The 17,190-nt window shown below is 35.3% G+C and overlaps 1 protein-coding gene across 1 annotated transcript; it reads right to left on the bottom strand.

Annotated features, from left to right (window-relative positions):
- Positions 1 to 563: 563 nt before the first annotated feature.
- Positions 564 to 5,416, bottom strand: LOC110704329. The gene is made up of 2 exons (XM_021882120.1): positions 4,979 to 5,416; positions 564 to 4,099 (listed from the first exon to the last, which is right to left on the bottom strand). The coding sequence occupies exon 2, from the start codon at positions 1,641 to 1,643 to the stop codon at positions 879 to 881; it is 765 nt and encodes a 254-aa protein (XP_021737812.1). The 5' UTR covers positions 1,644 to 4,099; positions 4,979 to 5,416; the 3' UTR covers positions 564 to 878.
- Positions 5,417 to 17,190: the final 11,774 nt, after the last annotated feature.

Here is a 17,190-nt window from a genome sequence, read left to right on the forward strand (position 1 = left end):
CTGAACACTCTATCTTACGTAGAAAACTTGCTGTCAGCAGACACAAAACACAGAAAAACATATAGAGCTACAAGGGTGCTAGAAATCAGAACTCTATGCATTGTTCTTGAAGTTGGCCTGGGATGGTTGCAGCTGCTGCCCTGCCGAGACTGCTGCAGCAGCTAGGATGGCAAGGTGCAGTTACTGTTGCCTGCCAAGACTAGTACAATAAAATAGCACAATAATCAAATGTGAAAATTAATGCATGCTTATATTAACATAAGCTAACCAACATACTTTCTTACCGTAATAAAATTATAAACTTCATCGATGACTTCTTTTGGAAGTTTTCCCCAGTGACTATAATTGATACTTACTCGTTGGCGAGCAACTACGCCAATGTAAGTAGCAAAGGTAGCTTTATGATCCCCACAAGGCAATTTCCTATGATTCCATTGTAAGGGGATTTTGGTGCCATTTTGTATTGCTTTTCCAACTACCGTACAAACTGTACGTTCAGCGGTCTCTTGAGAGGAACTTATTTGCTTTCTCTTTTTTTCCATCAACCTGTGAAAATAGAAAATTTTATGAGGTTTAAGCACAATTAATATAAATAGTTAAAGAAAGAGAAACGTACACATGATAGCACTACCTGTCAACATTAGGATATTAACTTTACTTGGTTACAAGAAACATTAATTTCTTAGAGGAATTTTTATGGGAAGAATGAAAACTTGATTATTATAAAATAACTATTAAGTACACATACCAAATAATCCAGCTACTGCACTAATATAAGAAATTAAGAACCAAAACTCTGTTTAGAGTTAAGGTTATCACAAATGATCTTCTAATTCCTCTATATCCATAGCCTTGCCAACTTTCTATGGACACTTTGTTTAACGACGCCGCTTTTGAGGTCCTTTAGTATTACCATCTTTGTTATTGGCCCAAATCCCTTCTTCGTGATCATTGCATACATATGTTAATGAATCATCGGCATCAACATCATCATTCACAACATCATCATTTAACCCGAGCCTTTCCTCAAAATCAACATTGTCATCATGTTCATCAATGGCATAGCGAGGTCTTGGTGCTATAACAATCGACCTTCTCTTATAAGGTGGATCAGTCATATAGAAAACTTGTTTAGCTTGGCAAGCTAAAATATAAGGATCTTCCTTATGACCAATCTTGTGAAGATTCATTGAAGTATGCCCCATGTCATCATGGACAACATTATTGTTGTTATCAGCCCATTTACAACAGAACACGGGTACAGAAAAATCAGAGTAATGTAACTCACAAATTTCTTTAATTACCCCATAATATTGCATTTTACACAAAACAGGACGATTGTCTTTCGCACTTGAAAAATGCATTGCTTCTGCTTCTAAAGATACCCCACTAATTTTCATAGTACTCTTATAATCTTGATCCTTTGTAAAAAAATTCCAACAATTGATGATATATCCCGAATAAAAAGTGGCTTGAAAATCTGGTCCATAAGCCAAACTTTTAAGACGATCTGAAATCAGACTTGATGAAACTTGAAGCTCTCTCATTACCTTATTCTTGAACCAGATGGAAAATGATTTGTTATGTTCAGCAGCTACTGCTTTTGGATTAGCCTTCTGAATTATTCTCCTTAAAAGATTCATATACCGCTCGACGTAAGGTACAACTTCCTCTTCATTGTGAAGAATATATGTGTGCCATACGCCATTTATCTCGAGACAAGTCACTGTTTCTATGACCTATAGTTCCTTTACAATCTAATATCCCGCTGTGTCAAGAAGTTGGAAGCCTTATTGTCTTCATATCTCCAAGAAGTTCCACGCTAAATTCAATAGCTAATTCATATACCATTTTCTCTGCTATACAAGCTTCTGGTCGAGAAAGATTCTTAACATATCCCTTATATGTTTTCATTTGCCTTTCAAAAGGCCATGAACTTCTCATATGCACGGGACCACAATATTTTATCTCTCTAATCAAGTCAATAGGTAGATGAACCATGATATCGAAAAATGCCGGGGGAAAATACATCTCAAGTTGGCATAAAATGACAACAATTTATGTTTCCATAGACTCCAAATCACTAGGATTAAAGACTTTACTATATATTGCATTAAAGAAAGAACATAACCTAATAATGGCATATCGCAAATTTTTCGGTAAAATAGAACGAATAGCAACAGGTAGGAGATATTGCATCAAAACATGACAATCATGAGACTTAAGACCCACAAGTTTCAAATTTTGCATTGAAACAAGAGATGATATGTTAGAAGAAAAACCCTCAAGCACTTTTACCCCAGCTAAGGATGCACAAAGCTCTGTCTTTTCTTTCTTAGATAGTGTATACACAGCAGGAGGTAAATATGAACGGTCTCCAGACTTAATAGCATGAAGCTCACTTCTAATCTTCATTTTTGCTAAATCTAACCGAGCACCTTTACTATCTTTTGTCTCACCATTAATGTCTAATAAAGTGCCAATCAGACTATCACATACATTCTTCTCAATGTGCATCACATCTAAACAATGTCGTACATAGAGAAATCTCCAATAAGGAAGGCGCTACAATTCCGAACACTTCTTGTACCCCTGTTTAGGAATAACATCTTTATTTTTCTTCAACTTGCCAAATGTAATTCGAATGTATTTAACCTTTTCATACACTTCAAGGCTAGAAGAGACATGTGGTTGGCTAGCAAACACCTGTTTTCCAGTAAAAGCCTTTTTCATTCTTCGATAGTAATGATCACAAGGAAGAAATGGGCGATGGTCATAGTAGACTGTTTTTTTAGATCCTTTCATATACTCTCCCTTCCAATGGTCTTCGCATATAGGGCAAGGAGCGGTTCCTTTGACACTATACCCTGAAAGATTACCATATGCTAGAAAATCTTGGATTATGCAGAACAATAATGCTCTCAGATTGAAAAAATTTCAGTTAGCATCAAACACTACCACCCCCATCTCCCACAACAATAACAAATCTCCAATGAGAGGCGCCAAGTACACACAAATATCATTTCTGGGCTGTTTTGGTTCAGGAATTATCATTGACAATATTATGTATTTTCTTTTCATGCATAAGGAGGGAGGCAAGTTGTAAATGGCCAACATAACTGGCGAAGTACTACGGGTGCTACTTAGAGAGCCATATAGATTCATTCCATCAGTAGACAATGCAAGGCGGAGGTTTCGTTCTTCACGACCAAAATCATCCCATTTGTCATCATTAGACTTCCATTGTGGAGAATCAGCTGGGTGTCTAAGTAATCCATCTTTTTTCCGCCCAAATTCATGCCATGTCAATTTCTTTGCCTCTCCAGGATTCGAATACATACGTTTGAATCTTGGAATAATTGGGAAGTACAGTAACACCTTAGCTGGAACTCCTTCTGTTATTTTGTATCTTGAGACATTGCATTGAGGGCAACTCTTAAGAGATTCATATTCTTTTCGGTACAGTATGCAATCATTAGGACAAGCATGAATTCTATCATAACGCAAGCCCATTGTACACAATATTTTTTTTGCCTCATATGTAGAACTCGGCAAAACATTATTAGGAGTAAGCATGTCAATCAAAAACTCAAGTAATGCATTAAAGATCAAATCTGTCTAGCCATGACCCGCCTTTATATTGTACAACTTAAGTACACCAGACAATCTTGTGTACTTGTCACAACCTCCATATAAGGGCTTCTCGAAATCACTTATCAAATCCTCAATGGTCACATCAGGATCATTCTCAACCCTTTCCTTAAATTCATCTATCATGTCATCTAAGTTATCACCCTCATATTCACCATGAACATTAGAATTATCCATTTTTTCACCCATTGATGAAGTTCCTACTCTACTTTCTCCATGGCGATACCAACAAGTATATGTTCGATCAAATTCCCATTTACTCAAATGAGCAAGTATTACATCAACCTTGTGATAACTAAGATTATGGCAGATATGGAAAGGACACAGAATAACATCACGACCTTCACTATTCGTAACTGCAAATTTAATAAATTCGACAACCCCGGCATCATATTCTGGGTCTCCGAGTTTTTTTGGTTGTAATCCAACTTTTATCCATTTCAAAACACTGGAAAATAAAACGAGAAACATGAATCTATACATAAAAAAAGTGTAATATATGTTAATAAAGATAAATATGAACTCAAAGACATTGAGTCCTTATCAATAAAACTAAAGTTAATTATAATTTTAATATCATTCAAACTCTCATGTGCTGTAAAATAGTGTAACCCCCTCAATATTTAAACTCTTTTTAATTTTAATTTTATTTATAGTCCATTACTTTTTTATTAGTTTGATGCGTTACTTAGGAGTAGTTAGTTAGTTCTTTGTTGTTCTTAGTTATACTTTATCATCTTATACTATTGCTACTACAAGGCTTTTCTATATATAAGTTTCATTATTTTCTACTTTTCTCTAATCTAAGAGAATCTACTTAGTATTATTATTTGTTTGTTCATAATTTCATTCCTACTAGTAAAAATTTTGATTGACACTCAGTGTCTAAACTTATTATAATTAAGTGGGTAATCTAGTTTTCGTATACTCATTTGTTTGTTCAGAGTATTGTCCCTTGTACAATCGATTACTATCTACTCATGGCATACTCCTTCACATGATTTCCAGCAATTCAATAAAAACAAAAAACACTAATACAGTAGAGTAGTATCATAATTTTCAATTTCGAAATTCAGATCAATGTAAGGATTTCATCACAATATATTCATGCACCCAATTTTAATTGCAATTAAACAGAATCACCCTCGATAAAAACATGAATAATGCCGAAAATCCGAAATAAATGGAACTAATGCTCATAATTCATTGTTTAACAGCAAGAATTCCAATAATATCATCTCAAAACTCGCTAATCGTAAACTAATTAACATGCCAATAACATAGGGTTCGTATTTGTAAAATAAAAATCATACTAAAAATAACGAACCTGGCTTCTATGTTTCTGAGATGAGAAGCGCCTATTGATGAATTGGAAAGGATCGGAGAAGCGGCAGCCGGTGGATAAACGGTGGAGAAGAATTGCAGTTATGGAGGTGGAGTCGTGGAGGTTGAGAGGAAGTTTTGGAGTTTCAACGTCAAAGGGTTTTTACTTTTTTTATTTATTATTTTATCCTTTTTCCCTTTTGGTAAAATGCCATAGGCTTTATTTTAGTTAGAGTTAATTTTTTACAAAAACTAAATATTTGGCCTCACGGGAATCTGCACGCCCACTGCGTTTTTTTATTACTAAAACCAAATAGAACGCTTATCTCATAACACCATCCTATAATATAAAGTCAAATTTAATATTTATTTACTTTTCTATAGTAAAATCAAATAGAACGGTTCAATAAAAAAGGCGTTCCATTTGATTTAACTTATAACACAATTTTCTATCAAAGGCGTTCTATATATTTCTGGAGAACGCTTATTCAACTTAACAGTTCTATATTATGTGTTACTTTTTCCCATTTTTGTGGTAGTGGTTCAATCCTTTGAACTATATCACACCTATAGGAGAACCTTTATCCACAATACTCATAGGGGCAACTTATGAAGTATGTGGACTATGAGACGACGACTTTCAAGATTTATATGTCTCTATGTATGCCGCCGTCCCACCTCCATCTTGTTTACAAAATGAAACAATTAGAGCGCATGATTGAGATCATTTCTTGGGGAAGTCACAAGACTTATAAAATCTCTGCTTGTATGAACAATGGCATCAAGCTCAACTCATGGAACATCTTGAAATGGAGGCACGCTCATAGACTATAGAAGAAAGTTGGTTTATGAGTCCTACAACTAATCCAAGCGAGATAGATCATCTAACTCGTTCTGGGCGAGTTTACCAAGCACCACCACCAAATGGATCTTCGACCACATAAAATCAAACTCAAAGTCAAATGCAAAATACAATACCACCTCCACGTGAGGTGGAAGATCCATTGGTCAAACAACTTCGCCAATCTAAGGCGAATGTTAGCATTTGGGAACTCCTAAGTACTTCTAAAGAACATAGGAATTCTCTTATGAATGCTCTAATGGCTTGTTTGTAAGCACAGACACAACCCCTCAAGATCTCATTAGCTTGCCTACTAGCGAGAAATCTGACAAATCAATCATTTTCACTAATGATGATTTGCCTTCAAAAGACACTACCCACAACAATGCATTATATTTAACTGTAGGGTGCAAGGGATACAACATCCCTCTAACTTTGGTAGACAATGGGTCAACTTTAAATGTATGCCCATTGCGAAGTGCAAAATATTTAGGCCTTAATCCAGAAAAATATTTTCAATCAACAACACAAAGCATTAGGGCCTATGACAATTCGAGAAGATCGGTGTGTGGAACTGTTAAGCTACCAATTACCACAGGCCCAATACAAAAGATGGTTGAATTCCACGTTATGGACATAAAACCTACATTCAACCTTCTACTTGGACGTCCTTGGATACCTGAGCTTGGTGCGATACCATCCTCACTTCATCAAATTATTAGGTTGAACTATCAAGGGCTTCCTATGACTATACATGCTTCTCCACTTAAAATAGCAATAAATGATCAATCACTCTTAGAAATAAACCACGATAATGATGAAGAGGACCTGTGGGGATTTGCCGCGGAGCCAATCTACAAAATAGAAATGGAAGAAGACTTGGAAGAACCTTTCAAGCTTGATCCATATTCCACCCGGATAGTAAACAACATCTTACTCAAGAGTAGTTACTTTCCTGGGAAGCATTTAGGAATAGGAATGAAGAAATCTTTCTTACTTCCTATCCCAAAGAAAAGCTTCTCCTTTGGATTGGGATATAAACCAACCAAAGAAGAATTAAAGTCTCGCGATGTAAAAAACAAAGCACGTAGAGACAACAACAAAAAAGGGATATTCACTTTACTCCCATCCTACCAACAAACCCTTAATGGAAAATTCATTAGGGAGGGAGAAGACTACCCATGCTATGACTTCCAGAACCACTAGTTTTGAAAGGAATCAAGAACCCTGGATTCGAAATATTTCATGATTGCTACTTCTTGGATGACGATTTTAGTATCGTTATATCAAAATACCTAATTTCAGGGTGCTATGATAAGCAAGCATTTAACTTGCTATTTGGACTAGAACAAAATCATGTCACTGCGATGACCAATCAAAATGCCATCCAAGATGAAGCGTTTGACCCAACTTCATTGATCACCCCTTCTAATGAAACCTTGGAGCATGGGTGGAGGAAATCTTTCAAGTGGACCAATCACAAAGGCGACAAGCTAGAAATCGTCACAGGGAAAGGGAAGATGTTTGAAAATCGGACGACGAATCTATTATAGACTCTGGGGAAGCTGAGAATCTAGGCCTTGTGCCCATTACTGAGTCTTTATTTTCTAGTTCTAAGGACGAAGATCCCAAAAAGGATTCTTCTCTTAATGTACTTTCTTTTGATTCTAATAATATGAGCTCTATTTCCGAGTATATGCCTTCTATTGAATCTTTCGAATGCTATAAAAATAAATCTAATGAAGATATTAATAAGTTGGTTGAACTAATGAATGAACGAGAACAAAAGAACCCTATCATCGAAGAAACTGAAACAATCAATATAGGAACTAATGAAAACAAAAGAGAAGTCAAAAGTGGCTTAACTCTAAATCCGGAAGAGCGATCGACCCTCATATCGACGCTCAAAGAATTCGAAGACGTGTTCGCTTGGTCATACAAGGACATGCCTAGAATTGATAGGGAAATTGCGGAACATATCATTCCCTTGAACCCTATATCTAAACTAGTAAAACAAAAACTTTGACGAATGAAACCTAACGTCGCGTTAAAAATAAAAGAAGAAGTACAAAAACAATTGGACGCAGGTTTTATTCGCGTATGTAATTATCTAGAATGGGTAGCGAACATCGTCCCAGTCCCTAAAAAGGATGGACGAGTTTGCATGTGTGTCGACTTTAGGGACCTTAATAAGGCTAGCCCTAAAGACGATTTTCCTCTACCGCATATTGATATATTGGTAGATAACACAGCTGAACATGCAATGTTATCCTTTATAGATGGATACGCAAGTTACAACCAAATTTTAATGGCAAAAGAAGACGAAGAAAAGACATGTTTTATCACCCCTTGGGGTACTTATTGTTATCCAGTCATGCCATTTGGTTTAAAAAATGCAGGAGCGAATGCTCGTAGGCTTTTACAACGTCACTGTGGTAACGAAGCTAATTAAATCAAGGAGGGAATTGAGGTTTGACTTTCGTTGACTTTCTCTCTTCTCTCTTTTCTCCATGGTTCTTCGATTTTGATCGGTTTCTTCATCAATCTTGATCTCCGATGGCTAAGAAGAAGAAGCAGAATAGTTCTACACCTCAATAAGTACAACATAGGAATCCTACTGATCTAGTTTTAGATACAATTTTGCAGAATTTGCGAAACTCAGGTTCTACTTTTGTTCCAAGCCCAAATCAGGAGGTAGATGAGCTTGTCACTCCGGCGCCGGCACTGGTCAATCCATCTTGTGGTTCTATTCCCCGGAGTGATGCTGAAACTATTGCACTATTTGCTGAAGCCATTTTTAGACCAGTATCTTTGATTTCCAATAAAACATTACCTAGGGTTTTTGGGTTTACTGTTCCATTAGATGCTGGAGCTGCTGCTCATCGATCTGAACCAACTGTTCCCGATTCTCACTCTATACCTCCCCCGGAACAGAACTTGCACAAGGATGGTGAAGATCGACCTAGCTCATTCTCTGGGAAGTTGACTGCTAAGGGAGCTCCCCTGTTCTTTGTTGCCCCGGTGGTTCAAAATGGGAAACAGGTAGCTCAGCTGCAGGATTCTGAACTTATGGAAGGTAATCAGAAATGGTCTAATGCTTTAGTTTTCTATATTGTTTTCATCTATATATTATACTAAAAGACAAGCGCCTCAATGTGAGGATGACAAATGTCACTCTCTCATTGGCTTATCTTAAGCATAAAATATATCTATATAATTACTGTTTACATGTTCAAGCATAGTTATTTTTGTTAAACTTCAAACAATAAAAGCAAGTTTCTATACATGTATAAGATTTTCATGATTTCCTAACATAAATATTGATTTAATTTTTTTTATAATTAAATATATACTTTCCAATACTACAAATAATCCATAAAGTCTTTCCAATCTTTATTTATAGTCAAGTTAAAGAATAATAACTCATTTGAAGCAATATGATTAAAGTGGCATAATTAAGGAACCAAATATTTCGTATTTTGAAAGACTAATATTATTTTTTTTTATGAAAATTAAATTTATAGTCAAGTTAAAAAATAATAACTAATTTGAAGCAATATGATTAAAGTGGCATAATTAAGGAAACAAATATTTCGTATTTTGAAAGGCTAATATTTTTTTTTATGAAAATTAAATAAAATCGATAGAACTTAGTTTGACGTCAATTATGAAATCAATACAAACATTTAAAAAAAATCAGATGTACAATAAAATATTGTGCACCTATTATAAAAGCTACCCTGTAATGAATGAAAGTTACTTATGCTTTATTGATAAAAGTTACCCAAAATAGTCTATAAGTTATCCTAAATTCAATTCAAGTAATCGGTTGAATACAAAAGTTTTTGATAAAGATACAAAATAGTGTAAAAATTACTTTTATGGTTTGTTGTACACCTTGACAAATAATGAATGCTGAGCCGCAATGTTGTCTTGGAATAAAATACATAATCTTGTTCAAAAATTTAATTTTAATTGGCCTTTATTTTCTATAAAATGTCTTTTACAATGACCTTTTGTTTTTCTTGCATTTAAAAAAAAAAAAAAAAAAAAAAAAAAACCTAATCAATAACCAATCTAAACAAGAAGAATAAAAGTTAAATTGAATTAGACATTTGACGGAAAAAGGATAGATATAAAAGTATTATAACTATTACTCGTGTTTTAAATTGTAATATTCGTATTAACAATGCTATTACTTATGAATTTTTTTTCAGAAAAACTAACATTTTGATTTAAAAATAGTGCATTGCTCATGTACTATACCAGATATACAACAATCATGTGCAATAATTTATGTTGTTTTATACATAATAATACTTTTAACTATAATAGTATGTGTATATAATATTATATTTTTTATAATATAAAAAAGTATATGCATATAATATAATATTTTATAACACGTGTCCTCCATACCAAGTGTTTGGTTATTGGTGTAGTGGTGATTGTGACTACACTTGGTAGGGAGGACCTGTGTTTGCTCCCCTGCAACAATCGGAAGGGGAGTGAAACCTAATAGCCGAGAACAGATCCTCAAATCTAGATTAGCCCAAAGGGTGAAGCGGATAGAACACCCAAAACTCAATGCATATATGACGGGAATTAACTTATCCAAAATCTATCTTATACAAAACTCCAAAGTCTAAATTTTTTTTCAAAATATAATAATAACATTTGTAAATTTTTGTTAATATGAAAGATATAAACCTATCAAAATGAATCTATAGTTAAATTGTTTAATTACTTATATCGAATGCGTAGTTTTATTAAAATTATTTGCATGTAATCATTAAATGTGTTGGATGTTGTGTAGCTATGAAATGTCCAAAACTTTAGTTGAGTGACTTTGATTTAGTTATTGTACGGTAAAAAGATATTGACGAAACCTAATAGTCTAATAATTTCTAAATAGAAAAATTAAAAAAAAAGGAAATGAAAATAGTAAATGGCTATATATATTGAAATAAACATAACCTTTTAAATCAATTTAGCGAATTCAAGAGACAATTTTAAGGCTTTTAAAATTAAATGGGGGAAAATATATGTAAAAAGAACATTTTTAGATGTATAAATGTCCATGCACTATTATAAGAGTTTTGTTAACCATTTTATAATTAAGGTAGGGATAAATCTTAGTAATATATACTCTGTATATTTTATTTATATAAAATTATTAGTATCCATACCTATATACGAAGTATTTGTGTTGTATACTATATTTAATCAGCTGTTGGTTATATATATGACTATTATATAATATATAGTTTTTGGCACAATGCTTAACTTAGAAAAATATATGTTCTGGTAGGTCAAATGTAAGGTTATTATTGTGTCTATAGATTGAATGAGTACGACGGGTAAATAAAACATGTATATATTAGATTGATTGTAGCTACTGATGCGAATGGTATGATAAGAAAATTTTAGTTTTTTCTCAACGAGAGATATAAATAAATTAGTCAACTTCTTATATAGCTATGTGGAGTATTATTCAATTATTTTTCAATTAATAAAATAACATTATAAAAAATTAAAAGAAATTCAAATAACATAAAATACTATTCAAATAACGTTCTTTAACTTTTTTTTTATTGACAATTAGTAACCAAGTCCTTTAATAGTAAATGAATTACCTTTATTTTTATTTTTATTTTTCCTACGGGTTTAATAATTTGATTTATAAATCGTGCATCGCACGGGCACTATGCTAGTTATCCTACTATTGCTGCTGTTCATCGTTTTATAGCTCAACAATGGAATGATGTGAAAAAACCAGACATTATTTGGCATGACGATGGGCATTTTATCATTAATTGTTGCTCAGTTAGTGATAAGGATACTATTCTTTGCTCTGGTCCGCATATGTTCATGGGAAAACCAACAATTATTAAGCCTTGGAGTCCTAAATTTGATTTTGGTGCTGAGATTTTGAGAACTGTTCCATTATGGGTTAAGTTCCCAAACTTACCTTTAAATTGCTGGGGTCCTGAAACTCTTAGTCGTATTGGTAGCTTGCTTGGTATACCAATTTGTTCTGATGAATGTACTACAAGACAACTAAGAGTTTCCTTTGCTAGAGTTCTAATAGAAATTGATGTTACCAAGCCATTGCCTAAATATGTATTTGTGGAAAGCCCCTCGAAGGAAACTCTGGAACTTAAGGTAGTCTATGAATGGACTCCACCCTTTTGCTCTAAGTGCAATAAAGTGGGCCATTACTGTTCTGTCAAAGCTCCAACACCTCCTAAGCAATCAGTGACTGCAGCTCCTAAATCAGTGTAGCAAGTCTGGGTTGCTAAGCCTAGTCAGGCTCCTGCCCCTGTTGTTGATGTTGATGCTTCTGTTCATGGGAAATCTGTTATCACTCCACAGGTTCATACTTCTCAAAACTCATATGAGTGGTGGAGAATAGTTGGAAGGAAGACAAAAAGTCAGCAAACTAGGGTTAATCAGCCTGCTTCTACCTCTAATGCTTTTGTTGCTTTATTTGCAAATGAAATGGATGGTGCAGGTGGTTTCACTATAAATCCAAGCGGGGTGAGGTTAATCCCCCTTTGGTGTCATGATTACTCTATCTGGAATGTCAGGGGCCTGAATGACCCTGGCAAAGTTGCCTCTATAAAGAGGTTGCTTCATTCTCATTCAGTTAATGTTATTGGCCTTCTTGAAACAAAAGTCAAATCAAAAAATGTTTTCACTTAGCAAAAGAATTTTGTCTCTTCTTGGCTTTGGGTGTGCAATTATGATCATTCTCCTAAAGGGAGGATTTGGCTAGGTTGGAATGCAGATAGAGTAACTATCAATGTCTTAAAGATTCATGAGCAGTTTATACATTGTAGTGTCCTTTCTAAGGATCTTTCTACTCAAATTCATCTCATTGTTATCTATGGGCTTCATTCTATTCATGATAGGCTTCCTATGTGGGAAAGGATTAGGAACATCTCTATTCAGCATTCTTCATGGCTCTGTGCTGGTGACTTTAACTCTGTTCTTAATACTTCAGACAGATTTCATGGTACTGATGTTACTGATTATGAGACTAGAGATTTCTAGAGTTTGGTTGATGATTTGGACCTCACTGAGGTCAAGAGCAAAGGATCCTTCTACTCTTGGTCAAATAAGGCTCACACTGGTCCTAGAACTCTTTCTAGGATTGATAGAGTCTTTGGTAACCATGCTTGGCTGGCCTCTCATGGTCATGTTAAAATTATCTATCTTCCCCCTTCTTTATCTGATCACAGTCCAGTTCTTTTGGATATTTGTCCTGCTCTTGCTGGGAAAGGTAGACCTTTCAGGTTTCTAAACTGTATTGCTGATCATCCTGATTTCCTTGATACTGTTTCTTAGGCTTGGTGTTCTAGTGGTTCTATCTGGAAGAAGCTTAATTCTGTGAAGTCTATATCAAGTCTCTTAATAGCAAGCAGTTTGGCAATATTGCTGAGAAGATTGATCAAGCTAATGTTGAGCTTGCTAGAATTCAGAACTTAATGGCTCAGAATCCTGATGATTTGTATTTATATGTTAAAGAATCTGATGCTATTAAGGTTGTCAAACACTAGAATGATATTCAAGAAAGTATCTTCAAACAAAAGTCTAGGATCAACTGGATTAAGCTTGGAGATGGCAATTCCCATTATTTTTTCTCATTGATGAAGAATAGACAAGTAAGGAACAGAATTGACTCCATCTTTGACTCTAACCAGGTTTTGCTTAAGGATCCGGATGCTATTTCTCATGAGATTATTTCTTTTCTTTCTATAAGTCTCTTTTAGGGACTAAGGCTCCTTGGCTTCCTGCTGTTGATCTTGTTACTATGAGGAGAGGTAAACAACTTAGCTCAATTGCTCAGAGCTATCTCATTCAGCCTGTCTCTCATGTTGAAATTGATGCTGCTCTTAAGGGAATTGATAGCACTAAAGCTCCTGGTATTGATGGCTTTAACTCCTTTTTCTTTAAGAGAGCTTGGCATATTGTGAAAGATGATATTTATGCAAGTGTTATTGATTTCTTTACTAAAGGGACCTTGCTTAAGCAATGGAATTGCACAACTATCACTCTTGTTCCTAAAATCCCTAATGCTTCCCATGTTAAGGATTTTAGACCTATAGCTTGTTGCACTGTGGTTTATAAGCTTATTTCTAAGGTCATAACTTCTAGACTTGCTGCTATCATTGGTGAGGTCATTGATGATGCTTAAGCAGGTTTTATTCTAGGCAAGCACATTGGTGACAATATCCTTCTTGCAAATGAGTTGATCAAAGGCTATGATCACAAATTTATTTCACCTAGATGCATGGTTAAGGTGGATCTGAAGAAACCCTATGATTCAGTTGAGTGGGGATTCTTGATTACTGTTATGCAGGAGCTTAGTTTTCTTTAAAGGTTTATTAACTGGATCTGGACCTGTCTTACTTCTGTCTTTTATTCTATTCTTATCAATGGTTTCCCCGCCCCTCCTTTTGAAGCTAAGAAAGGTTTAAGGCAAGGTGATCCTATGTCTCCCTTTCTTTTTTCTATTGGTATGGAATACCTTTCTAGATGCCTTGATGAGCTTAGGTTAAATCCTGGTTATAACTTTCATCCTAGATGTGAAAAGTTAAACCTAACTCATATGATGTTTGCTGATGATCTGTTGATGTTTTCTAGAGCTCGTAGTGTTTCTGTTAAGCTTCTCTTCCAAGCTTTCTTGAAATTTTCTGGTGCTTCAGGGCTTTCTACTAACCTTGATAAAAGTGAAGTTTACTTTGGAGGAGTTTCTGTTGATGTTTAGACAGAACTTAAAGAGCTCCTTGGTGTTTCTCAAGGTTCTATTCCTTTTAGATATCTTGGGGTCCCTCTCTCTTCTAAGAAGCTTACAATTGCTCAGTGTAGGCCTTTGGTGGAGAAAGTGACTGCTAGAATTCAAGGGTGGATGGCTAAACACTTGTCCTATGTTGGGAGGCTCTAGTTGGTTAAGAGTGTGTTGTTTGGTATTCAAACATATTGGGCTCAAATCTTTATCTTACCAAAGAGAATTCTGAAAGAGATTGAGGCTAGATTCAAATGCTTTCTTTGGACTATCTCCTCTGCTCCTGCTAAGAAATCTTTGGTTGCTTGGAACTATGTTTGTCTTCCTAAAGTCTGTGGTGGCTGGAACTTGCTTTCTCTCCTTGAGTGGAATAAGGCAGCTGTCACTAAGTTACTTTGGGATATTGCTCACAAGGCTGATAATCTTTTGGTTAAGTGGGTCCACATTTATTATTTCAAGCATAAAGATTGTTGGACCACTCCTATCCCTGCTAAATGCTCTTGGTTTTTGAAGAAAATTCTGAGTTGTAGAGATATTGTGAATGATCAAGGGGGATGGGATGGTTTCATACAGGGCAATAAGATGAAAATCAAGAAGCTTTATGCTGCTATTGATCTGCAGCTGCTCTGTTCTGGCAGACTGTTCTGATGCAGCAACTGCTGTTATGGTTTGTTGCTGCTGTTTCTGGTCTGCTGCTACTGCTGTCTGGTCTGCTGCTGTTGTTGCTGGTTTGCTGATGTTGTTGCTGGTTTGCTGCTACTGATGTTTCTTTTTGTTCATCTTGTCTGTCTGCAAATCTGCTGCAACTTGGGTGCTGTTTTTGGTTTCTTGTCTTGGCAGCTGGTGGTTTAGTGTCTTTCTCTTTTCTTTTTAGCTGCTTTAGCTTCTTTATTTGCTTGTATAGGCTGGTTTTGGTGCTTTAAGCTGATGTTTTTGCCTATTTTTGTGTGCTTCTTTTGTCTTAGGTGTTCTTGTCTGGTCCTGGCTCTCAGAACCCTTCCTAGAAGGTGGCTGTGAGCTTGAGTCCATTAGTTGTCCTTGTTTCTCTCAAGCACCCTTCCTAGAAGGTGGTTTAGGTAGATTCTTGGACTGTTGGTGTTGGTTTGGCCTTTTTGATCTGTGGTGTTTGGTGTTGTTACAACTTAACTTCTTGTAAGTTTGTAACTTTCTTATTTTGGCAATAAAATTCTTATTTTCCAAAAAAAAAAAAAATGCAGGAGCTACGTACCAAAGAACGACTACGACTCTCTTGCATGATATGATGCATAAAGAAATAGAAGTGTATGTGGATGATATGATTGTAAAGTCCAAAGATAGAATGGGACATATAAAATCTTTACGCAAGTTTTTCACTCGCATAAAAAAATACAACATGCGATTAAATCCACAAAAATGCGCCTTCGGAGTAACTTCCGGCAAGTTACTCGGATGCGTAGTAAGCACTCGCGGTATTGAGATCGATCCCTCTAAAATAAAGGCAATTGTTGACATGCCTCCCCCTCAAACAGAAAAAGAAATTAGGGGATTCCTTGGCAAACTGCAATACATTAGTCGATTTATCAACAAATTGACTATGACTTGTGAGCCACTATTTAAAAAATTGAAAAAAGAAGAAAAACATGAATGGGATGATCAATGCCAAAGGGCCTTAAGATTATCTCAAAATACCACCGATTTTAGCACCACCAGTACCCAAACTACCTTTTAGGCTATACATTACAGTTACAGACACGGCCACGGGCGCCATGTTAGCACAAGAGGTAGAAAAAGTCGAGCGTGCAATATATTACATAAGTAAAAAATTCATCCAATATGAAACGAAATATAGCACCTTAGAAAAGACAAGTTTAGCATTAGTGTGGGCAACTAAAAAATTACGACATTATATGCTACCACACACTACTCATGTGATTTCTCAACAAAATCCGATAAAGTATTTGTTTGAACAACCACCTATACAAGGAAGAATATCCAAATGGTTGGTGATGTTGGCCGAATTTGTGTTAAAATATATTCCAGAAAAATCAATGAAGGGAAAAGTAATTTCTGACTTTTTGGCCCAACATCCAATTGAAACAAGTCACGCAGAAACTACTCATCTTTTGGGTGAAGAGATTCTCATGACACAAGATGACTAATGGGTAATGTACTTCGACGGTGCATCCGATCAAAAGGGATGTGGCGTAGGAGTGTTACTCATAAGTCCAGAGGGAGCACATACTTCAATCTCTGTCAGACTAGACTTTGAGGTTACTAATAATGCCATTGAATGTGAAGCGTGCATTATTGGATTAGAAGCAGCAGCTAGCATAGGATTGCAATAATTAGAGGTATATGGAGATTCCAGTTTGATTATAAATCATATACTGAAAAAATGGAAAATAAAGAACTTCACAATGATATTATACCAAGCACACCTAGAGAAACTCGTCGAGCACTTTGAACATATTGACCTTAAATATCTCCCAAGGGATGGTAATCAATTTGCCGATGCGCTAGCAAAATTAGCCTCAATGATCAACATTCCAGATCACTTGAATATGATGCCATTATGCGTTGATAGAAGAGAAGAAACATCATATTG

The sequence above is a fragment of the Chenopodium quinoa genome, unplaced genomic scaffold (assembly GCF_001683475.1).
Source record: "Chenopodium quinoa cultivar QQ74 unplaced genomic scaffold, ASM168347v1, whole genome shotgun sequence".
NCBI classification, from domain to species: domain Eukaryota; kingdom Viridiplantae; phylum Streptophyta; class Magnoliopsida; order Caryophyllales; family Amaranthaceae; genus Chenopodium; species Chenopodium quinoa.

Bases quoted from the DNA above. Each gene is read 5' to 3' on its own strand.
- LOC110704329 (XM_021882120.1), bottom strand. From the start codon at position 1,643: ATGAATCTTTTAAGGAGAATAATTCAGAAGGCTAATCCAAAAGCAGTA.